We start from the raw sequence: 25685 nt of genomic DNA, 5'->3' as shown, positions 1-25685 counted from the left end.
AATACAATCAAGCATGAAACATTATGTCATGTAGTGCAGCCAACATTTGCTGAGCCCCTACTGCATGCTGGTCACAGCACTAGACTTGGGGAAGCAGGTGACAACTATGGTCCCTGACCTCCAGGAGCTCAGTCTGGGGGAGGTGGCAGGTACATGAATGCATCTGATATCCATCCAATGCCCATGATTTCTAGTCCCTAAAATCAGCACATCAGATCTGACAACAGACTTCTCTGAGAGGGAGTATCTGTCAAGGCCAAAATTTCTAAAATCAGGAATGCAGTGAAAACTGGGCTGTCTGATCACTGTGGTGATACCCTGGTGTGCTAAGTGCCCTGGGGGACAGTAAGGTGGCATGACTAATTCTGCCTAGAGGGAAGGGAGAAGTTAGATAGAGGTGGCACTTGTTTGTTGCATCTTGAAGGATTTGTAAGATTTTACCAGGCAGACCTGGGAGTTGGGAACCCAAGTGACTAGTGGATCCCTGATGGAGATGAGTCTGTGCAAGGGCCCAGGGGCACCGTTCCACTCCTGGCACCTCAAATGGTTCAATCTCCTGCTTCTTTGTGTTCACAATCCAGTGTGGGCTGTGTGTATCCAAGGGTCCTGCACTCACCCATCTTTTTTCTCCCACTTAAGAAAGCATGCTGTCATGGGAGGAAATGGCAGCGATTTCATCACAGAGATAACTTGAATGCATTAGAATTTATCCTTTTTTGTTACGCAAGGATCCCCAAATGTTGGTACTTGCTCATTACTAGTAGATTTCTTGTGACCCATCTCACCACTGAGCTTCCACACAAGGTGCTGCCAGCTGGGATTGAGTGCCTAGCTGTGGAAGCTGAATGGGTAGACACAGCCCAGGAAGACAGCAGCTGGGGGAGGGCCCTGCCCTCTCCTGGCGTTGAGGACTAAACTGGGAGGAAAAAACAGATGGTCTCTCTGCACGGAACAGTCAGGGCATCCAGTCAGCAGAGAACATTCTTATCAGGTCTGTTCAGAGAGCTTGGAGCAGGTTCTGATCCTGGAAGACAAAAACACTCTTCTTGCTCTCATCCAACAGATCCTTTGTTCTCAGGGACATCACTCAGCCAGAAACACCTTTGCAATTAAACACCTTTGCACCCGAGCCTTGGCAGCTTCCAGATCTTTCACTCAGCAACCTCAGAGCCATGTGCTCTTTTCTTCTTTGTCTGCCCACAGCATGCCCTTCCCAAGGGAGCCATGGTTGCTTATCTGAAGCTGTACTCACAAGCCTGTTCCCAGCCTTACTGAGACAGTAACAGGGTGGCCCCAGGTCAGAATGGCCTGCTGAGAGCCTGAGTGAGGAGGCACAGGCAGCTCCTGGCTTCCCTGCCCCCTGACCTGGGCTTTGTCCTGTGTCTCTCAGGTCTGGCCAGACCTGAAGGCATTTTAGTTAGGATGATGCTGTGATGAGGCCTGGGCCAAATGGCCCTGTCTGTGGTCCTCTGCCCCATGTATCCTGCTGCTGCTATTAAAGAGGAAGGCTACAGTGGTCATTCTCTAAGAGGCAAAGGATAGAGCAGGCACCTGGGTTCTGGTACTGTTTCTCAGCCCACCCAAGGCAGAGCCACACATGTGCCAGCCCTCCTGCGCAGTGCCCATCCCAGAGACTGATCAGGGAGGAAGCGACAGTGCCAACAGCAGCTGCCACAGACGAGCTTTGTCAGAAACTAATCTTTAACGACCAAAAGGAGTGAGCACTTTTAGCTGTTTTCTCTCCTGAGAAAGAGAATACAACCAGTTCAGTTTATTTCTCAGTGAGTGAAGAAGAAGGGGCCATAAAACCATGAAATACTGGAACTGTTAGGGGCCTCTCAGATCCCCAAGCACGGCTTTCCTGTAACAGAGCCTGTTGGTGGCAGAGCAGAGATCGATCCTGGGACTTGTAACTTGCAGGATATTGAGGTTCATAGAGGTTAAGTAACTTAGCCAAGGGTACACATCTAGCAAGTGGGTCGGCCAAGACTCAAACCAAAGTGTGTCTTAACTACTCTGGATATTGCACATTTCCACGGGAAGGCTGGAGGGGAACTGGTGTAAAAATCACCCCATGAATGCTTGACTTGGCCCCAGCTGCCACAGGGAACTGACCTTCTATCTCTACTTCCTGACCTTCTATCTCTACTTCCTGGTGCCATGTTCCCAACAGTTCCTTAAAATGAGCTCTGGGAACAGAGGTGGTAGATTTGTTATTAGAATGCTCATGGTTCTGATAACACAAAACACTGCTGCTACCAACCCACCAACATCGTGCTCCCCATCCCCAGGCCTAGCAGGAACCAGCCGAGCTTTCCAGCAGAAAGCACAATGTACACCCGACTCCCAGCAAATGGACCCAACTGAAGTCTACTTTTTAATTTTTATCAAATCTGGACGTATCCTCTGGGGTTACTTCTACTCAGCATTTCAATGTATAGCTAAGTCTTTCAACATACAGCTAAGTGTGAAGCTTTGATTTCTTTAAATGTTAGCCCTGACTATATAAATGTCAGCAGACATGACCTTCCCTTGGGGCCACATTAGGAGGCCCCCACATTGCTTCAGTGACAACAGTGCACACGTGGAAGCCACCCCATCTCACAACAGATGGGGTATGGCCAGGATGGCACGGACAACTTGAACAAGTGTTTTCCTAGATAGACTTTCCACCTGTATTTTATTCTACCCTATAAGGTAGGAAATATGTACACGATTGTGGTTCCCCAGCACAATGGTATGTTTTAAAACAGAGAAATATATGATGTTGTAGCTGCCATTCTTTCTGGAGGTCAAACAAGCAACCAGGTGAAAAGGTGTCAACCCACGCATGGCTGGGTCAGCTCCAGCAGGCTGGGTGTCCAGGCCCAAGCATTGCAGAGAGGTGGAAAAGCACAGGGTGTGTGTGGTGATGGTGGTGAGTGAGGGTGACTCTGCCCATTCTGACTCAGCCTTCAAGGTCACAGAGGCTGAGGGAAAAGCCCACCCAGGACTCCTGCCTCCAGAGCATGTGCTGTTTCCACTGTATAATATTTTCTTTTATTCTAAACGTTTTTGTTCAACAAAATAAGATTCCAAATTTAGCACAAACTACATAATCCAGTGATTTCTCAAAGAGCATTCATTGCTAGCTTCTTCCTAAACAAAATCTACTCTAGGAAGATGGCCCACCTGGATGATGGTTCCAGGAGGGCCAGCTCCCTTATTGCTTTGCTTTCTCTTCCTCTTCTTCTGGTACCTTTGGGAACTGATCACAAAGAGCCTTTTGAGTGTGATGGAAAGCTACCCCTCCATTCCTCAGGCAGTTTTCCAAAGATGACACTTGGCTAAATGCTCAGGGTATTTACAGTCATAGGAGATAAACTATCAACTTGTTACTGTTAAAAAAAAAAAATCGGCCGGGCGCGGTGGCTCAAGCCTGTAATCCCAGCACTTTGGGAGGCCGAGACGGGCGGATCACGAGGTCAGGAGATCGAGACCATCCTGGCTAACATGGTGAAACCCCGTCTCTACTAAAAATACAAAAAACTAGCCGGGCGACCTGGCGGGCGCCTGTAGTCCCAGCTACTCGGGAGGCTGAGGCAGGAGAATGGCGTGAACCCGGGAGGCGGAGCTTGCAGTGAGCTGAGATCCGGCCACTGCACTCCAGCCTGGGCGACAGAGTGAGACTCCGTCTCAAAAAAAAAAAAAAAAAAAAAAAAAAAAAAAAAAAAAAAAAAAAAAAATCTCATGATCTGGGATCTTGATGCCTGAAAATCCCAAGATTGGTACTTGGCAAACTGAAAGAAATCTAGAAAACCCTAGAGATCAGGCATCTGTGGCCAGCTAAATGGTCATACAAATGGATTATTGCGGTGAACTTGTATAGTACTAATCCTGAGATGCTGTCCCCCCCGGCCCCCACCCCCACAAAAAAAATAAAGTAGTATTAAGTTAGCCTCATACAAATGCTGGCACCCTGCTCCTGGACTTCTCAGCCTCCATAACTGTGAGCCAAATAAACTTCCTTTCTTTATAAATTACCCAGTCTGTGCTATTCTGTTACAGCATCAGAAAATGGACTAGGTTCAGTCTTATAAAAGTAATGAAGTATATACTTTCAGTGGTTTATACCCACATTAGTGAAGGATGCAGGCAGCAGAGACCTCTTGATGGGAACACTGGAGATGATCTTTCCTACTACCCCTGCATCACCATTGCCTCAACTTCGGCTCTCCCTGGCATGAATCTGGTCAAAGATTATGCTGAAAATAAGCCTGATGGTCCTCATCTTGTATCTCAAGATGAGCCTATGCAGCTACAGGGCCTGGACTATTTATGTGATCCTTTGCTTTTTCTAAAAAAAAGCTACTTTTTCCTGATATTTTTGAATACAATAAGTCAAAACTACCGTACATACAGAGAAAAACCTTGCTAAGAGAATTTGTTTAAATTATAAATACAATAGCTCCTAAATGATGAAATTAAGTATCTTAGATGGTATGTCTAGAGTAGGGTCCAAATGAACAAAAAATCTACTCATCTGGCACCATCCCAGGCATAATGTGCAGACAGACTACTACAAACTGTCCAGACTTTCCCACAAAGCAGGTTCCCTTTGCCAGGGTTTGGTCTGGATGTGGATTATCATCTGTTGTGGGGTCTCTGTTTCCAGATGGATTTATTATTATTGGTTCTCAGCTGGAAAGCACAGAATGAAAGTAGCAAAGGGGATGCAGCTCAGGATGGTGAAGGATGGAGAGTGAAGGATGGAGGGTTGAAAGATGGAGGGAGGCACACAGAGCATGGAGGGACTCATGGAGTGAGCCTGCAAGGGCTCCTGCCTGAAAGGAGCCCACAGTCTTACAGGGACACAGATCCCCACCAATCCTAATGTGGTGTGATAACTGTAGCACAGAAGGTGAACCTGAGTTCTAATCCCAGATTCTCCACTTTCCAGCCATGTGATCCTCTTGAGCCTTGGCTTTCTCGCAGGTGCAGGGCCTTACGAGGATGAAATCAAACAGTGTGCAAAGCACCTGGCACATGAAAGGCTCTAGATACATGATCATCACCATTCTTATTTTATTCCAGTAGAGATACATATACAAAGCATTTTGGGAACCCTGAAAAGGATTAAGTAGCTTTCCTGGGGTTGGGGAAGGCTTCCTGAAGGAGGTGATGAGGAAGGTAAGGGCCTTGCAGTGCTCTCAGAACCACTGCCAGTGATAGTCAAGAAATCATGAAGACAAGGCTTGGTGCCAGACAAATGTCCTGCTTTCAGGAAAAGAAAAAGAATGTATACTAGAAATTACATACAACTGGCTTGTGGTCAATCCCCAGTAAAACTATAGAAAAGAGTACACGAAGGGTTCGTGAGCATTTGGAAGTTAAAAGTCACCCATGAAAGCCAATGTAGGTTCTTGAAGAAGAAACCAATGAAGCTGATCCATTCTTTGGAAAGGGTTAATAGGCTGGCCAACTATGGGACTGCTACCTGTCCAGTATCTGTGGACTGTAGTCATGGGTCTGATAACTTCTTCCATGATACGCCTGCAGGACAGCACCACAGTCTCTGACAGAGCCACAGTCACTCTCATTAGTGTGCCTGCGGAAACTTGGGGCACTGCCCACCTCTACATCAGAGACCTCCCTCACCCAGGAAGCCTTGGGTGCAACTGGCCACTGCCCCCAGGGAGCCAAGGTGAGCTGCTCACCTCTGCACACAGTGAGACCACCAAAGCCCCTTCCAAACTCTTTTTTAAAATGTCTTTAAAGCCGCTGTTTCTCCTCCTGCCCAACGGCGCTGGTGGAAACCTAAGAGTGGCGCAACGCTTTGGACAGTGGCCTCTGGAAAGCAGCGCTACAATGTCTATTTCTCCCGGGGTCAAATGAGCAGAAACAGGACCTTTTTATAAGCCCTTTCTGGGCCCTAAGAGCTCTTACTTGAGAGGCCTCAGGCTCTACCACATGCATTGAAATGACCTACCTCACACATTTCATATAATTTTTACTGGAACAATTTTGAAAGGATGTAATACTTTTGCTTTTAAAATTATTTGGCTAAGAGTAACTCAATTAATTTATGGTTGGATCTAATTTCTCAGTAAACATCAAGCATGTTCAGGAATTCTTGGGAAGTGAAAAAAATCTAACCTACAAATTGTTTTCAAAAGTAGTAACATTTTCATGAAGACAAAATTTAACAATTAATGAACTTGACAAGATGTTACACTTTGTAGAAATTTAATTACCACAATAAATTTTGATTTTGTAGTTTTCTTTTCATATTTTAGAGCCAGTAAGTTTTCTGAGGCCTCAAACATTTTCATCAACTCCTGAAACACTCATTGGCCCCAGGCTCCATGCCCATTGCTTCAGGACTGAAGAGGACTGAAAGCAGGCACAAGCATTTGGACCTTTTCCCTGGAATGATCAGAAATGATATGTGTGATGTCAACTCTGAGGTTCTGCAGGAACTGAAATGCCTTTGGGACCATACAAGCTATTCCTGTGTTTAGGTTATTGCTTTGTACTCTGGTTCACTGAAAAGCAGTGATTGATATAGAATATATATATATATATATATACGTCCATAACCAAAATCTTATTTTGCCAAGCCTCTGGATAAATGAGATTCGAAGATCCCCATACAACTGCTCCTCACTGTAGCCACCCCTCACACCCCATCCCCTGATCCTGTGTGTCTGTTCTCCTGCCCTCACGGGGTGCCCAGTGAGTCCTGATGCTGGCCTGGGTGGGACTCTCACCTAAGCAGGCCACGTGCCGTGGCACTCAGATGCATTCATTTGGGTAGGAAATTGCAGATCCAATTTCAACAGTTAGTCCTTTCTCCTGTTAGAAAAATGTTTCAGGGAGTGGTGAGAAGACTTTTTGGAGACAGACCATCAGTGAGAGTAAGTGAAAACAGCATACAGTTCTCATTAAAAGCAGACTGCATCTTAGTGATAACACAGAAACTTCTCCCTAGTGCCTGCGTATGGACTAAAATATTCGCGGGAGCAACTTCCCAGAACTAAGAGCCCCCCAGAACATTTCCCACAGGCCACAGGGTCCTCTGAGTGGCCTAAGGTGGTCAAATTCTGACACCTGGGGCTGGACTCGGGGATAAAGAGGACTGTCAGGCTGCTGGCCAGCCACGGGGTCCAGTCGTGCTGTGGGCAGGAAGGACTCTGCTCCTCCCCCAACACCTCAGGCACGTCAGGGAGAAGATGCATCCCTCTTGCCCACAGAGGCCGCACTGCTTAGCTCCCAGCCTTAAGGTCAGATATTCACGGAGCCATGTTTTCCTAGTAGGAGGGGCACTGCACTGAGAGCTGATGCAGTTTGTGAGCCCATTCTCCACTAGGGCCTGGACAGGTAAATCAGGCTGATGCCGGTCCGCCCCAGATCCACAGAAAGAGAACTGGAAATAGGATGCTATGCTTGCCTGGCCGAGGTGCCGGTTCTAACTCAGCTTGACCTGAAAGGCCCTGTGTTGGGGGTGGCAGGCACTGAATCAGCCATCAGTCATCAGTGGGTCCTGGTTTCCTGAGAGGCCATGGTCCTTGTGTGCCTAATCCCCATCAAGAACCCCAGAGAGGAGGAAGGAAGTACCCAAAGCTGATCACCTCCAACACTTACCAGGGTGTGGCAGTGGGGTCCGGGCTGTGACCCGTGTACTTGGTACTCCCCCACTTGCTGATGTCCCTCCTCTGGAGGCCTCCTGACCCCAGACCCTGTGTGCCTTCCCACCCTTGTTGCTTCTCCAGGGAACCACACAGACTCGGCTCAGCCATGGGGCCGCATTCTCTTCACGTGGAACATTTGGCCACAGCTCCGCCAAGAATGTAAATGTGGTCTTTATAGAGATGAGGTCGGGGCATTTGCTCCACTCTGAGCCCAGGTGCTGCTGAGTTAGTGTTGGCCTGATGCTCTGGGCAGAGCTGCCCTCTCAGAAGGGGCGCCAAGTTAAACACCGCTAGGTACTCTGCACTGGTCCAAAGGGAGCGCTTTGCCCACTGCACACTGAAAACTCAGTTTCATTGACAAAAAAGATTTCCATTCTTCATGTTAATATATCTTTGTGGCCTTCTGCACTGAAATTCTGACTTAAAAATAAATGGAAGACATCTACTGGTAAATATCTTACATTTAGTCTTGTATTGAAAAGCAAATGTAGTAACGTGTGTGTGGAGGAGGAATGAGTTGGGGGGGGGGTGAACAACTTCAAAAATGTCAGCTTTCATCTATCAAAGGAAACAGAAAGGGATAATCCTCACAGAGCACCTGCCCCAGCTGGCCCCCATGCTGGCCGCTCTTGTGTTCATGACATTCTCAGAATAGCTATGGTCCTTTCCCCATTTCACAGAAGAAGAAATTGAGGCTCAATGAGGACCCAGCCCAAAGTCACACTGTGCAGAGGTGAGGCCATCGAGATTGGAGCCAAGGGCTCCTGACTCCAAGTGTGGAGTCCTCCTCCAGCCCTCCCTTCCTCAGCCAGGTCTTCCTCCATCGAGGCCCGACCCTTGCCTGGCCCCCTACGAGGGCATTATTTATATGGAACAGATACAGATTTTTCACAGTATTATTTATATGTTACAGTTGTGGATTTCTCCTCAAAGTAGGATGTTTTGTCTCTGCTATTTTAAGGGAGCCACATAAATTTACTGCTGACAATTTTTCAATGTTAATTCTTTTTCTGACTAATTTTCATCCATCATTGATGTTTCTGACCTTTGTCACTGGTGCCTTTAATGTGTGAAAAGGAAATGTGTTTGAATGCAGGAGATTTCATAGAGGTCTACTAAGGGTTCTGAGGGAAACTGTGTTTGAATATGTATTTTCGACAGAAGCTAATGGGGCCTGATTGTCATGTGAAATTCAGTGTACAGACACACACGCACATTTTCTGTAACAGCAGAAAATACTAAACACTTCGACACCATTTGATACCTACTCCATTATTCTAGAAAGCCTTAAAAGAATTACGTCTGCCTTTTTTTAAAAAAGAAAAACTTCTTCTACATCATAACAGACACTAGAATAGTTGAAAAATGGGCAAAGAACACCAAAAGGTAAATATGGAAGAAAAAAATCATTAAAGATTTTTAGAAGTTTTACACCTTGACAAAGAACTGTAAATTTGTATGTTTTATTTTGTCGCTGGCTGACTGGCAAAGATTAACATTAGTTCTAAGGACACAGAGCTAAGTCAGCCTGGGTCCCTTATTCTTGAGTTTGCTCTAGTTGGGGAAAAAGAGGAGTACTTTAGTGTGTGAGCTCTGGACACGCCCTGGGTGCATACAACTGCTGGGTCCCTTACCCACCAGGTAACCTCGAGGGGATCCCCTAATGACCACAGGGTCTGCTTTCCTACCTCATAGGAGTGTCAGGAGGGTCAGCTGTTGAAATACGTGCCTAGGACCATAGGAAATGCTCAGTACACACTGGCTATTATTATTACTACTTCAGTCATGACTCTTAGAGCAAGGAGTTTATAACCTGGGACTCTGGGAATCTATTACCTTCTGAAACTGTATACAGAATTGTGTGAGTCTGTGCATTTTTCTGAATAAAGGATCTAGAACCATCCCCAAATTCGTAAAGGGACTAGTATCCCCAAAACATTTAAAAACACTTGCCTTTAAAAAGAGCCCTTGGTGGAAATGCCAAAAGTAAAACTGAGATCACTGATGGCGCCCACAAAGGCAGCCCCAGCTGGAGCCATGAGGCCAACTGCCACTCCCCCAGCAGCCTCCACAGCCTCTCCCTACGTGGCGCCGCCTTCAAAGGCAGCCTTTACATCTGACAATTCTGCAGCAGTCCTGGCAGCTGTGCAGTAAGAGGCTGGGCTGCTCGCTCTCAGTGGGCGTTATTTTGCAGGCTTCTGCCGGATCTTCCGTCACCAGTATTCGCATCAAATGGCCTCTCCTGTGCTGCTGACTTGGTAAGGAGCTAGGAGGCCTCCCACGCCCACCGGCGCTCTGCTCCAGCTGTTGGGGACAGACTCCCATTCTCTGCCTCCGTCCCTGGGGCTTCAGCTGAACACAACCAAAACCTTTTTCTCCTTCACAAATGCTCTTTCTGGAGGTCTGGCCTCCCCTTCCCCAGGAAGGATACTGAGGGGGTGGTGGGGGAAAGGCAGGAAGTGGCACTGCCAAAGGAAGCAGCTGCTTGTGCCCCATCTGCTACCCAGGGGTGGGGAGTGTTGGGTCCTGCCCATCCTTTGGAGAAGAAGCCTGGCAAAAAGGTAAATGGGTGAGAAGCTTCTCCCTGGAAGATGAAGGGAGAAGCCCCCTGAGTCAACTGTCAGCACCCAAACCAATCTTTCTTCTCAGGGTGATAGTGGGAAGCAAGCAATGAGCAAGACAGCGCCTGCCTTCCCGTCAGGTTCTAGGTGGATGAATGCTCAAACACAAGGCTTCTTCCTGCAAGGCCTCAGGCAGAGCCCACCTGAGATGTCTAACACAGACCAGAAACCTAAGTCTTTCTGGTTTATAACCATTACCTGTGAACTAGTTGAGCCCAAACACCAGCCAGGAAGGAATGTGAGAACTGTGACCTGCACCAGAAAAGCTGAGTACACCTGTCACTGATGGGCACCTCCCTTCAATTCCCACAGAAAGAGAAAGGACAGGATCTACAGGAATTCAAGTGGGGAGGAGGTAGTGAGGTCAGTTCCTCCCTCGTTGGGCATCAGAGCAGCCCCACCCTGCCCTGAGCTTCCGCTGCCCAGCACCACATCTGCAGAGGCTGGGACTCAATACACAGTTGTTGAATAAACACAAAAATTGATAGAACATATACAATGGTACTTTCTTGGCACTTTCATCCTTAACCAGTCTCATTGTGGGGATTTTTTTGTTTGTTTATTTCTTTTGTTTATTTTGAGACGGAGTCTCACTCTGTCGCCCAGGTTGGAGTGCAGTGGGGCCACCTCGGCTCACTGCAACCTCCGCCTCCCGGATTCAAGCAGTTCTCCTGCCTCAGCCTCCCCGGTAGCTGGGACTACAGGTGCCCGCCACCACACCCGGCTAATTTTTTGTATTTTTAGTAGAGACGGGGTTTTACCATATTAGCCAGGATGGTCTCGATCTCCTGACCTTGTGATCTGCCTGCCTCGGCCTCCCAACGTGCACCCGGCCCTATGGGGAATATTTTGAAGAGACTGAAGCAAAACATGATCTTCTTTCTTTCAGCCATTTTCATCTGAATGGCTAGGCCTTGAAGGCCTTCTAAAGGTTCCTCAGATCAATGAGAAAGGCCCCAGACCGTCCAGACCCTTGGTGACTCAAGCTTGTACCTTCTTGCTGATGTGACCAACACTGGAGCATAAGAAACTGCCTGGGCAGGGCAGAGTTGATGGGCAGGGGTGGTGAGGGCTGAAAGACCTGTGGTAGAACACCCATTCCTTCTGACTGGGCTGCCCAGGCTCAGTGGAGTCACAAAGAATCACAGAACCCTCTGGTCTCAGTTTCAGAAGAGAGCCATGGATTGGGATGTATCCTAGACATCATCCTTTAAGTTTATGAGCCTGCCAGGAAGACCTCAGAATGCATGAGGTCGAGCATCTGGCCCTCATTGAGCTTCATTTGGAAAACACACAGATTGAGCTGAAAGGGAACCTGGCTCCCTAAAAAGACACTTGAAGAGCAGTGAGTGAATCCCAGAAATATCCCAAAGTCTCTGGCTACATGGCCAAATTCTGGGCATGGCCTAGGCCCCCGTGACTGTGGAAGTTCATTTAGTAAAAGCTGCAGCAGTCATCACGAAGCACTGTCACTGGAAGGGCAGATGTGGAGTCAGAACTGAAGGGGGCCAACTGCACTTGGCCCCCAGAAACAGTAATCCAGCAGAACCGAGTTTCCCTGCAGAAACAAAGCCATCAGAGCCTGCATGCACTGACCGATGTTGCCACATTTAGTAGGTCCACATCTCTTTTTCCTAATACAATGAACCTGAAAAAGATCACCCCAGCAACTTCTCCCCAAATGATCTCAGTAATCCTGACAATGCTGTATGAGGGAAATCTGATCTCCCTTCTACAACTGGAAGAAACTGAGGGCTGGGAGAAGTGAAGCAGCCCAAAGTCACACTGTGAGGCGGGTGACAGGAGAAAGTGAGCTTGGAGTGTGGGCATCCTGACCCCCGGTCCAAGGCTCTTATCTTTACAATTATTTATCAAACTCGCAAAACAAAAATTGGTTACCTCAGACTGTGGGCCCGTGGCTCGCAGCTGGAGCCTCACCGGAGGCTGTGCCTGCTTGAGGTGCAGCTGGGGGTGTGGCCTGGTGACAGGCAGGTCTGTGACGTATATGCATATCTGTGTCCCCAGGCCCATGGAGAGACTGCCTGCAGGCCCTGGAGGACGGCCACGACACCAGTTCCATCTACCTGGTGAAGCCAGAGAACACCAACCGCCTCATGCAGGTGTGGTGCGACCAGAGACACGACCCCGGGGGCTGGACTGTCATCCAGAGACGCCTGGATGGCTCTGTTAACTTCTTCAGGAACTGGGAGACGTACAAGGTGAGACCCGGCAGGGGCTGTCTGTGCTGCCCACAAGGTGACTGGCCCACCCCAAGAGAGGCCTGAGCGACCAGTAGAAGAGCCCACTCAGAGGTACATGCTGACCAAGTCCAGGCCAGTGCGGCCCCAACAACACACATACCTAAGGCAAGAAGGATGCAGACAGGGCCATTGTGCAAACCCACCAGGAGTAGTGAGAACCAGCTCCTCCTCTGACTGCTGCTAGCAACTGCTGTAGGACAAGAGTTAGTAGACCAGACCACCACAGCCCCCCAGGACAGGGTGAGAGTTTAGAAATGCTGGCATGGGGGCCCAGGAGTGGGGAGCATTTCATTCCCAACTGGGGTTTCCATGGGGAAAGACCTGCTCTCAAAGCCCAGAAGCGGCAAGTTCCAAAAGGCTCCCAGTCCCTGGGAGAAACCCCCAGAGAGTCCTGGTAGGGAACTGTGGCAATGCTCAAGTCCTAATTCCAGGCTCATCCTCTGGGCTCCCTGCTTCCCAGGGAGTTGAAATGCTCATCTTTGTAGCAGGGAAAGTTGCCAGGACCCAGACATACATGGTTCTTCACCCTCTAAACAAAGGTGGCACTAAGGAAGGCAAGAGTGGCTCGGTTTGCCAAGTGCCCAACCCATGCCAGCACCATGCTAAGGGCTTTCACTGCGTTACTTTGTTTAATCTTGTATCAACCCCCTGAGGGAGGTTCTGTGATGGACCCAGCTTACAGGTGAAAGTGTGGAGTAATTTGCTCAGGGTTGCAAAGCCAGCAATTGGCCCAGTCGTGACTGCAGCTGAGGCCTCTGACACTGAAACTCACAAACTGAAGCCACGACGCCTTGCACACATGGCTCTGCCATGCCGGTGGATACCACCCAGTGCCAGTGGATACCACTAGGTTTTAGACCTAGAGGGGAGCCCCAGTGGATGGGACACATGCGTCACAGCTCACACCTGTCTGGTGCACTAGAGTTTACACGTGACCCTCACACACAGCCCATCTCCAGAGAAGGAGGTGAAGCTCAGTGAAGGTCAGGGATTTGTCTGAGGAATGCTTGCTGCATGCCTACTGAGTGCCAGGCCCTCCACTTGCCACAGCACACCTGTTCCTGCAGCAAGCCTGTGGGGAAGGAAGGTAATGGAGCCTCCCTGATGTAAGAACGAGGAATCTGGGGTTCACATGATGCCTGGCACAGGGTAGGTACTCTGCATATTTTTGAATAATGTGTGAGTCACAGAGAGATTCAGTGGTAGAGTAGGGGTCTGAACCAGGTCTGCTTCATGCTCTGCTTGTTTCCCCGGCCCCTCTATCCAGGGCTGAGTGTCCAACAGCCAGGCCTGCTGGCTACAGGCACTGCAGGCCCCACATTAACACTCTCTCGGGTTTTCCCCAGCAAGGGTTTGGGAACATTGATGGCGAATACTGGCTGGGCCTGGAGAACATTTACTGGCTGACGAACCAAGGCAACTACAAACTCCTGGTGACCATGGAGGACTGGTCCGGCCGCAAAGTCTTTGCAGAATACGCCAGCTTCCGCCTGGAACCTGAGAGCGAGTATTATAAGCTGCGGCTGGGGCGCTACCACGGCAATGCGGGTGACTCCTTTACATGGCACAATGGCAAGCAGTTCACCACCCTGGACAGAGATCACGATGTCTACACAGGTAGGAAAAGTGGAGTCAAACCTAGGTGCAGGGCAGGGAAAAAAGGTCAACCAGAGCCAGAGCCCCTGACTCCAGGGCTTGGAAACGGGAAGATCCCAGGGTGATAAGCAGCTGGGCCAAGCTGCCTGACCCTGTTACCACCCCCTGAGGGTCCCTTCTCCTGCCCACAGGTCCCCTTCACAAAGCTGGGTCAGCGTGGCATTTACAAATTTAAAAAAATGGGGAGAGGAGACATAAAGAGGTATACAAATCACACGTACCAGGGCCAACTGGGGCCAATGCAGAAAGACATGTATTGGGCTGTGGCCTCACCACCTCTGTCCAAGGCACCTGGTATAGAGCTAACCAACTGCACAGGCTCTGGGCCATACACCTGGGCTCCAGTGCTGGTCCCACCTCCTACCAGCCATGTGTCCTTGGGCATGCTGTTAAATCTCCCTGGGTCTCAGTTTCTGCATCTGGAAGGAAGGACAAGAACTACCTTGCAGGGTAGGGAGAAGCGTAGAGAGAATGTACCCAAAGTGCTTTGTTTAGGATTTGGCACACAGCGAGGGCCCCACACAAGCTGGCTTTCTTCATGGTCACTGTTACTGCATGTAATGCTAGGGCAGTGCTGAGAGGAAACTATTAGGAGGAAAGCAGATAGGAGAGAGAAAGTGATTTGTCTAAGACCACATGCTTCAAATCTAGGTCTTTACTAAGAAGTCTTTATTAAAAAAAAACAAGAGAAAAAACAGAAAATTAGAAGAAACACAGATATGGTCCGGCCCTGAGTCCAGATATCAGACTCCCACACAGTTAATGTCTCCCCAGGGCCAACACCTAGTTTCTTGAGATGAAGGCATCTCGGCCCTGCCACGCTCCTCCCTGAGGCTGGCACCACCTGACGGCCGATGCCGCCTCCAGGCTCAGGCTGTCTGCTCTCATGGGCAAACCCAGTCCTCTCCTGCCTACATTTCCTATGTGGTATTGGTCAGAAGGCTACTCCCTCCCACTTGAAAAGCGAGCTCGCGAGACTGTCCTACAAATGGCTTGCACTTCAGGCAGGCCCTGAAACCTACATGCTAAGGTGGAGGGGATCCTCATGCCAGGTCCCCATGGCAGCCACATTCTGAAGGGTAATTCTCCCAACATCAGGGGACAGGAAGGACATGACTTGCCCATCCCTACATCACACAGACACCGTATCTACCCACTGACACTGAACTGGCTCAGCCCGAAGGGGCCCTGGAGGAGGAGCAGGCCCTTGTTCTGAAGCAGTAGGGCTGCCGAGGCTTCTAGAAGAGCAGGGCAGGAGGATGACCTTCAGAGCTGGTCAGACCCTGGGACGCAGGGGCTGCTACCGCCTTTCTGGAGGGCCGCCTCCTTAGGGAGCGGAAACTGTGTTCTATGATCCAAACTCAGATCTAGCCAGCAACAAAATCAGTGGTTGGCAAGTTCCTTGTCCCCGGAGGTGTGTGGGGCCTCCGCTGGCAAAGAGGAGGCTGGTTATGGCGTGCCCAAGGATCTCCCTGCTATACCAGTCCAACACTGCCACTTGGTCCCTGTGGCCTGGAATCATGACCCAGAAGGACCCCCAGAAAAACTCTGGGAAAACCTGGGCTGCAGCTCCCCTCTTGCTTTCTGCCTCAGACTGAGTGTGACCTCCTCACCTCATCCCACGGCCTCGGCCACCTGCTCTGTTGGGCCCTCCGACCTACAATCCTGACTGGCGCAGCCTCTCCCGAGTACAGGGTCCCCTCGTGAGGCCTAGTCAGGAAAGTGGGGACCACCCTTCACTAAGAGCAATGCTGGCAGATAGTGGCCCCCTCTCCTCCTGCCACAGAGTGCACTGCCCCTGCATGCCCGCGCGCACCTTCCCACAGTTTTTACTGTTGTTCTGAACTGCTTGTCCTTGGCAGCAAAATTCAGCATGATGTGATAATGCCAAGAGTTTTATGGAAATACCTTTCCTTTGTGAAGTAATATAAAAAATTGTTTGGATGGAATACGAGCCGGGGAGGACTGGAGGAGCATTTCTTCTTAAACACTTCCTTTGTCATTCTATAAAGACTCCTGACCCAACCGTTTCAACTCTAAAAATTCCTAAGGAAAAGCTTTTCTCCCTCCCTGCCCACCTCAAGCCATCTCCATTTCCTATCAGAACACAAAGTGTGGAGTTCCCTTGGGGCCTCCTTTGCACCCAGCCCTGGCTAAGTGTCAAGTACGCATCCTCATTCAATCCTCAGAGCCGTCCTGTGCGGCAGGCGTCATTTTTATTCTCATTTTACAGATGAGGATACAGTGGCTGGGAGAGGTTAAGTCACTTGTCTGAGATCACACAGTTAGTTAGTTATAAAGCTGAGCCTCAAAGGCAGGCCTGATGCATGGCCTCTAACCACCCATGGAGACAGGTTCACCTCCCAAGAGTTTCTGCCCAGATGTCTCCCAGAGAGGGTTTTGCTGAAAGCCCTGAGCAAACTATGGACACAGGTAGAATGGCCTCCTCCCAGACACACTCTCACTGCCTTCTCTCTTGCAGGAAACTGTGCCCACTACCAGAAGGGAGGCTGGTGGTATAATGCCTGTGCCCACTCCAACCTCAACGGGGTCTGGTACCGCGGGGGCCATTACCGGAGCCGCTACCAGGACGGAGTCTACTGGGCTGAGTTCCGAGGAGGCTCTTACTCACTCAAGAAAGTGGTGATGATGATCCGACCGAACCCCAACACCTTCCACTAAGCCAGCTCCCCCTCCTGACCTCTCATGGCCATTGCCAGGAGCCTACCCTGGTCACTCTGGCCACAGCACAAAGAACAACTCCTCACCAGTTCATCCTGAGGCTGGGAGGACTGGGATGCTGGATTCTGTTTTCCGAAGTCACTGCAGCAGATGATGGAACTGAATCGATACAGTGTTTTCTGTCCCTCCTACTTTCCTTCACACCAGACAGCCCCTCATGTCTCCAGGACAGGACAGGACTACAGACAACTCTTTCTTTAAATAAATTAAGTCTCTACAATAAAAACACAACTGCAAAATACCTTCATAATATACATGTGTATGAGCCTCCCTTGTGCACATATGTGTATACCACATATATATGCATTTAGATATACATCACATGTGATATATCTAGATCCATATATAGGGTTGCCTTACATACCTAAATACACATACATTCAGTTCTCAGATGTTGAAGCTGTCACCAGCAGCTTTGCTCTTAGGAGAACAGCATTTCATTAGTGTTGCATTACTTGAGTCTAAGGGGGTAGATCACAGACTGTGTGGCTCAACTGAAAGGATCACCCTTGGCATCCATGTGCCTGGATTCTTCCAGGATGTCTACAATGCTAACCTCTCACATAGAGGTTCCCAGCTTCTTCTCTTCAGAACCCCTTTTGGCACCTAATCAAATTTCAAACTCCCTCCCACTCCATTTTCATACTTTTCCCCCATTCTCAGGACTTTTCACCATCCATCACCCACTTATCCTTTATTTGACACCATTCATTAAGTGCCTTCTGTGTGTCAGTCCCTGGCCACTCACCGCAGTTCAAGGCCCCCTTTCCGCTCTGTTGTACTCCTCGCCTACCTACTCCTTGCCTTTTCTGTCACACGGCCCCTTCTTTCCAGGCAAGATTCCTCAGCTTCTGAGCAGGAAACACTCTGGGCTCCAGGTTACTGGTTGGGAAGGGAAGGCCAGGCCAAAAGCTCCACCGGTCACACAGATAATGTACTCGCAGTTTTGTATCTTCCATTCATACTTTAGCCTCCATGTCATTTTAGTCTTCACACAAATAATAACCTATCTGGCCAGGAGATAATCGGTTGAACAGAAGGCATCAGATCATCAGAGCCCCCGGCTGGCTACAGACCAGAGGTTCCACGCTCTCAGGCTGACTAGAGTCCGCATCTCATCTCCAAACTACACTTCCCTGGAGAACAAGTGCCACAAAAATGAAAATGGGCCACTTCTCAGGAGTTGCTGAATAATCAGGGGTCACCAGACCCCTCGGTTGATGCACTGCGGCCTGGTGGCTTTCTCGGTCCTGTTGGCCACGAAGTGTCAGCCTCAGCACTCCCAAGACTATTGCCAAGGAGGGGCAAGGGATGAGTCAAGAAGGTGAGACCCTTCCCGGTGGGCACGTGGGCCAGGCTGTGTGAGATGTTGGATGTTTGGTACTGTCCATGTCTGGGTGTGTGCCTATTACCTCAGCATTTCTCACAAAGTGTACCATGTAGCATGTTTTGTGTATATAAAAGGGAGGGTTTTTTAAAAAATATATTCCCAGATTATCCTTGTAATGACACGAATCTGCAATAAAAGCCATCAGTGCTATCTGGATGTATCTACACTCTGTGTTACTGTTTTAGAATGCCTTCTGGGGGTCTCCCATATCAGAGCCTCTTTAAGTAAAACCAGGAGGAGATTTGGCACCAGGACACACACCAGAATCATTTAAATCACACTCACCCTATCTCTGGTTACCACCTATACCCTCAGCCTCCCGAGTAGGTAGGACCACAATAGTACTTCAGCCAAGATGGCTCTCTGGAGCTCCACTTCCTCACATCCAGCTGTGTCCTGGATTTCTCCACCGGATGTCCTCCAAGCACCTTACAGGCAGTGCACTTAATGCCTGACACACCTTTCTTCTAGGTCTGGTCCCTTTTCACCAAACGGCCCCAGGTACTCAATTGCTCAGATCAAAAACAAGGACCTCTCCCTTCCCCTGCCAAGCACAATCCATCCCTCCATGCCAAGCTATCTTGCCTGCCTTAGCATAGGGTCTCATCTCCTCTCCCTTCAATTACTGCACCAGGCTCCAGACCAGGACTCTCCATCTCCCTCATTCCAATCCAACTTCCACACTAGCCGCTAGAACTGTTTCCTTGTAAAACAAATCTGTGGGTTGGGAATTGGTTCTAGGCATGACAGGAAATCCCAAAAGTTAAAGGAAAAGACTAAAAGATATAACTTTTTTCAGAACTCCAATTTTCTGCTTTCCGAGAAACAAAACAAAAAATAAAACATGACCAAGATTAAAAGGCAAATATTGAACAAGAGAAAAATATCTGAAACATATATAGCAAATACAGAATATTCATGCTATGCTAAAACCTCTTTCAAATCAAGAAAGATGCAAACCCTGTAACAGAAAACTTGGCAAAGTACATGTACACAGGAGAAGACTCACAAATGGCCGGTAAACAAGATGTCAACCTCAGTAGTAATCAGAGAGGTGCTATAAGTGAAGGACAAACCATGACGTGTTGCCTCTCAGATTGGCAAAGATGAAAAAAATGCCAGTATCCATGTTGACAAGGTAATGGACAGATGTGTGCACTATGGATGGACGTATAAATTGACTCCATATTGTTGAAGAGTAATTTGCCAGTGTATATAGCAAAATTGTAAATGCACTTATACCGGGGCCCCAGCAATCCTTCTACCTAATGACCAAGTGACATAACCATATGATAGCTTTTTCTAGTAAACCTGCAGTTAGAGATGCACTGATATGCACTGAAGCCTACCATGTGCTTAGAAACAGGCGTGTGTGGCCAGACACGGTGGCTCACGCCTGTAATCCCAGCACTTTAGGAGGCCGAGGCAAGTGGATCACGAGGTCAGGAGATCGAGACCATCCTGGCTAACACAGTGAAACCCCGTCTCTACTAGAAATACAAAAAATTAGCCGGGCGTGATGGCGGGCGCCTGTAGTGCCAGCTACTGGGGAGGCTGAGGCAGGAGAATGGCGTGAACCCGGGAGGCGGAGCTCACAGTGAGCCAAAGTCGTACCACTGCACTCCAGCCTGGGAGACAGCAAGACTGTGTCTCAAAAAAAAAAAAAAAAGAAAAAGAAAAAGAAACAGGCACATGCACATGCACGTGTGTGTGTGTGCACGTGCGTGTGTGCATGTGTGTGTTTTACGTCACCTTCACAGAAGCTCTGTGAAGGAGGGATCATTATTCTCACTTTACAAAAGAGGCAAAAATGAGGCTTGAGGTCAGACTGCTGCTAAGAATGCCCCGGCAGCAATTAATCCAGAAGGTGCTGGGTGTCAGGCACCAAGTAAGAGTTCTCAACTCCCTTCTCCTAAGCCCCTAGTCAGTTGTTGGGATCACAGTGGAATCTGAATGCTATTTGAGGAAAATATCTTAATCTTGGCCCAGGCTATCATCACCCCTCCACACACATCTGGAGTGGAGCATGTGGGACATAGGGAACAACAGCAAAGGAAAACAAGGCCCAACTTTACTGGTCACGGGTCTTGGCTCCAAAACTCCAAATAGAGAGCTCTGGAAAGCCATGCAGGACACTGCAGAGCCATCCTTTCTCTAAACTATTTAGGATTCAAATGAAAGCAGGTCATGATATCAGCTATTTCTCCCAAACCCCATCTCAATACCCAAGCCTGAATCTTAATCAAACCACACCCAGGCTATATAGAAGGAGAGGAAGGAATAAGCTCATCAGAGATGTGGAGAAAATGAAAGGTGGGGGTCAGCTTACTAAGCTGGTGGCATGGAAGAAGAGCATGGGGCAGGAGGGCTCTGTCCAAGCACCCTAGCCTGGGTACCCAGTGAACTGGTCTACCTGCCAGCAAAGACAGCCAGTCAGCATCCTGGGGACTTGCCAACCAGACCATCCTTTCCTATCCCATCAGTGACCTTTTAAGGCCTACAATCACAGGAGTCCTACTATTACTAAGTTCTCCATGTGGCTGCATTGCATTTGCAGACCCAGAAGGAAGTTAATAAAGCCCAGACTTTCTCCTGCCCCAGGCAAACCCCTGCATCCCAGTTTTAGCCAATACCTTGGTCTCTTGGGGGACAAGGGGCACCCATCTGCTGGGCTTGTGTGGGGAACAGGGCCAGAAGACAGTGATGTTTTCTGAGCAAGCGACACTGAACAAGACCCTCTCCCCCAAATCTTGCCAATTTGAGCAAGACTGAAAGAGAAACCTTCGAATTACTGAAAACAATGGTAATGGGAGTGTACCCTGCTCACAGTTCACAGATACTCTTAGGGGGTTCAAGGTGTCCTCTCTGATTTCCCAAGACCCCCCTGTCTGTTTCACACAGACTTGTCAAGACTCTGATTATAGTAAGAGAAACTCACATGACCAGATTAAGTCAAAAATGGAAGCTTTTTAAGTGTAACAACATGTTTAAAAGGTGCTCTTTCTGCCTCAATTTTATCTGAGACTTCAAAGGCTAAGGACAAGATAAAAGCTGCAAGATCATCCCTGCAAAGGGCATGGCCCCGCACTGGCTCTCCAGCATTAGCTGATGGCTTCCCTGACGCCGTGTGAGAAGTACAGAAAGAAGGTCCTGGGGAGGGGAGAATGAGCTGTCCTTCACGTGTTCCCACCACCACAAGGAAGGTGGGTGTTTTCACCCACCTTCAGTCAGGTGAGAGGGACTTCAAGGGACCATTCCCACAGCCTGGCATGGGACGGCATAAGCACTCCTGTCTGACTCAGGCCCAGGAACACAAAGAGCAGTGGGAAGAGCGGCCCGCGTTGAGAGCACAAGGCCAGCCCACCGAGGCACAAATTCAGGCTTCCTAGGACCAGAGGGCTGCCTGGATGGTGGGGGTGGGGGCAGGGCAGGAAGTACAGGAGCCAGGAAGGGAGCTATACATTACTCCATCAAAGGAGCTGAGTCAGAGGTGCCCAGGAGGGAAATTCTGAAGCAGCAGCAGCCAAGAGGGGGAAAGGCAGCACTGGGTTGCTTGCACGAGCATCTAGCAAACCCACAGGGCATGAGCTCTGAGTTACCAACAGCTATGAAAGATGGATCCTTCTCTCTCCTTTCTTCCTCTCCTGTTTCCAAGGGCCAGAAACTTCAGTGAACAGGTTGGGGAGGCAGCAGGACTAGCCAGGATCCAGTGAAGAAGCTGACTGTGTGTCAGCCAGGTGCTGTGGCTCATGCCTCCCAGAACTTTGGGAGGTCGAGGTGGGAAGACTGCTTGAGCCCAGGAGTTTGAAACCAGCCTAGGCAATATGCGAGAACCCCGCCTCTACCATAATTAATTAATTTAAAAATTAGCTTGGCATGATGGCATGTACCTGTGGTCCCAGTTACTCGGGAAACTGAGGTGGGAGGCTCACTTCAGCCCAGGAGGCAGGGGTTGTAGTGAGCCAAGATCATGCCACCATACTTCAGGCCTGGGCAAAAAAAACAGACCCTGTCTCAAAACAAACAAACAAATAAACAAGCTAACCATCTGTCTTCCCCCACTCCAGACCTCTACAGCTGGTCAGCTTTAGGAGTCCAGACTTGCAATTCCTACACTGGACTGTCAGGAATGAGGAATTGTTACAATGGATTGGGCTGTTTCATGCCTAGCACCTGAAAGACCAAAGGACCTGCTACGTTCTCAGCTTTGACTAGGAAAAGAAAAATCCACAGAGTAGGCTCAAAAGGACACAGGGAAAAATGAGGTTGGTTTCTTCTTACACCTGATTGAGTCCAGCTCATTTAATAAGCTGGTTACATAAGGACACGAGGTATCTCCCCAAGTCCACGGGCAGGGACACAGCTGGGCCTCACAAGGGCCAGGAACTTGAAATTGCCTGGAAAGCCTTCAAGATGCAAGGCATTAACTTTCTCAGCTCCTCTCCCTTGCTCTTTGCTTTCCCCTTTCCTGCAGGGTCTCTTTCTCTGCTTCTCATCAAGCATCCATCTGTGGCCTGTTCTCTGCAGTTGTCCCGGCACATGGCACCAGACGGCATTTTTCAGTTCACGTCCTCCTGATCTGAGTGCCAGCACATCTACGTTCCAATGCTAGCTCCCAGGTAGAGGATCCAATCGGCCCAGTTCGGGCTGAGTACCCACCCCAACTCTATGGGCTCTGACCGTGGAGCAGAGTTAGGTGGAAGGAACACTGCTGCTGGCGTGCAGTGCCAAGGGTGAAGCAGGGGAAGTAGGTTCCCAAAGAAGGAGGGGTCACAGGCTGGGTCTCTATCCAAAAAGGTTTCTAGACTACACTCCAGATGTTATTGGTCCCCATCCTCTCCAGGACCATAATTTGCCAGCCAGACATTACTCATCAGATGGGATCCTATTCTCCAGCCCCTCCTGCTGCTGACCCCTGCACTATCCCAGAAATCACATCCAACCCTCTAGGGCCAGGTGGCTAACTAACATGATACCTGGCCGTGCCCAGATGGGCCTCTCCCTGGGTATGCTGCCCTTCCTGGATATGCTGTGTTTCTCAATAGGGATATGAGGGCAACAGGGTTCTCACTGATAGAGTCTTCTTAGCTGTATTTTCATGTGGATAGCACTAATACTAGCCATCATCTATAGGGTGCTTTCCATGTGCCAGGCAGTATGCATGGCTCTTTAAATTCTCACAACAACTCTGTGAGGTGGATTCTATAATTATTCTCTCTTCAACATAATAGAAAACTTACATCAAAGAGGTAAGTGAGCTGCCCAAGTGCATGTAGCCTGACACTCAGAATGTAAACTCAACTCAGTCTGATTCCTGAGTTCCTGCCTCTACAGCATCGATCACTACACCCACAGAGGAAGTGAGATCACACTACAGCTCCTGTGTCACTCCATATCACTCAGTAATACATCTGAGAATCACGGTGATATGGAGCCTCCTGCCCATAGCAGTGGATATGTCAGGTGGCCTGTACAGCAGCAGCAGCTTGATATCAGAAGGTCCCTAGATGTCAGAAAGCCTGTCCATAGCTGTCTGCCTAATTTATCTCAAACAATGGATGTGGAGTAACAAGGGGCAGTGCTGGAGAATGTTCTGCAGCTCCTTGGGCTACCAATCCTTTGCCAGGCTGCAGCTCTTTTTCTTCTTGCCATCTGTCCTACAGCCTACAGACTCATCAGCCCCCTGCTTTGCTACTCCAAACATCCTACTTGTGGATGCTCTGGCAGTCACCAGATGACCAAATCTATCTGGTTCAAGCCCTGGTCCTCATCATCTGGCAACTCGGTTCCAGTAGTGGCGGCTCATCTCCCATATCCATGCCTCCAGGCCTGGCGCTTGCTTACAGGTCTCTCTCAGACCTCAGAGTCAGGCCTGAACTAGCCCTAGTCTGGGATTCTGCCTCTGTGGACATGTTTCAATACCAGCCATCCCTGAGACATTCAAGTATCCCTATCTCTCCTGAATGGCCATTCTGGGCCAGCTCAGCCCACGCTGGGAGCCCAGACACAGACAATCTCTCCCATCTGCATGGCATTCCCACAGCGCTGCCACATGCGGCACCTCCTAGGTGGGTGGGCCATCTGCCTGTCCCATGCTGTGCTTGCTGATGGTCATAATATTAACAAATCCAGCTCCATGGGCTGCTCAAGGGATGTGCCCTTCCCCACTGCTACAGCACATCCTGAAGCTGAAGGGCATCTCACAGTACCAGGAGAGGGCTTCTTGGATGAGGAAAGACAGGCCACATTTGCCCTGAGCCTCAGCAGAGCTGGGAATGGCCCAGAGCCTAGAAGGATAGTTAATGTGGAGGGAGTGGAATTAGAATTCCCTTCTGGGGCCATGTGATGACAGAGGCCTACGCCCTAGTCATCTCAACAAGGGAAAAGGATTAAAAGAAGCACACAGCCTTCTCCAAGCCTGGAATGTTGACCAATGCCCAGGCAAGTGTGCAGGGGATGGATTTAGGTCAGCCTCTTCTCCACAGGAACCCAACAGCAAGGCAGTCTTTCTTCATCAATCAGGGCAGTGCAGGCCTGTGCTGGGGACACAGGGAGAGGGAATAAGGACAGATATTCAGGAAGCAGAGGCAAGGGCAGAGGGTGGCTGATCAGCTGGCTGGGAGGCCTGAAGGCCTGGCTGCCTAATTTAGAGCCTAAGAGAATTGGTGGGCAGAGAAATGTATATATATGTCTTTTTAAAAAGGCATCTTGTGCCTATCATTTTAGCATAAATAAAACATGCTAGGTAATATCTAGTGTTGGTGAGAGTGGAAAAAATAGGCATACTCATATCCTGTTTGTAGAAATATAACTGCAAGCATTTCAGAGGCCATTCCAGCAGCAGGCACTGTAAAGTTGCAGAGTTTTTGCCCCAGCAATTCCACTTCCAGCACTCAGTGTTTCAGAAGTACTCTAACAGGAGGGTAAAGACACACAGATAAGGATGCTCCCCACTGCACTACAGGCTGAGCATCCCTTCTCCAAAATGCTTCGGACCAGAAATGTTACAGGTTTCATATTTTTTCAGATTTTGGAATATATGCATTATACTTACCTGTTGAGCAAACCTAATCTGAAAATCTGAAATCCAAAATATTCCAGTGAGGCTTTTCTTTGAGCATCATGTCGACTCTCAAAATGTTTTTGATTTTGGATTTTCAGATTAGGGATATTCAACTTGTATATGTAAAAGGGAAAAACTAGAAACAGTCTAAATATTTGTCAATTGGGACATAGCTAGACAAATAAGCACTCATCCAGGCGATATCCAACATGTTGCCCATACATCTGTGGGTGCCAAAGAGCTACCAGAAAGAACAGGGGAGTTCTAGATTTGCTGCCACTG

At 49.0% G+C, this 25685-nt stretch overlaps 2 protein-coding genes across 2 annotated transcripts in view; one reads left to right on the top strand and one right to left on the bottom strand.

Moving 5' to 3' along the window:
* The window catches only part of ANGPTL2 (angiopoietin like 2), a 35950-nt gene extending 17444 nt beyond the window's left edge, over positions 1 to 18506 (top strand). The window contains exons 3-5 of the mRNA XM_010365885.2: positions 12317 to 12510; positions 13899 to 14169; positions 16691 to 18506. Of these exons, the coding sequence (XP_010364187.1) occupies positions 12317 to 12510; positions 13899 to 14169; positions 16691 to 16890 (665 nt within the window). The 3' untranslated portion in view covers positions 16891 to 18506. The remainder of the gene's footprint in view (positions 1 to 12316; positions 12511 to 13898; positions 14170 to 16690) is intronic.
* RALGPS1 (Ral GEF with PH domain and SH3 binding motif 1) overlaps positions 1 to 25685 on the bottom strand; it is a 315889-nt gene that overhangs the window by 121983 nt on the left and 168221 nt on the right.

The sequence above is a fragment of the Rhinopithecus roxellana genome, chromosome 16, assembly GCF_007565055.1.
Source record: "Rhinopithecus roxellana isolate Shanxi Qingling chromosome 16, ASM756505v1, whole genome shotgun sequence".
Lineage (NCBI taxonomy): Eukaryota > Metazoa > Chordata > Mammalia > Primates > Cercopithecidae > Rhinopithecus > Rhinopithecus roxellana.
This window is presented reverse-complemented; position numbering and strand designations above follow the sequence as displayed.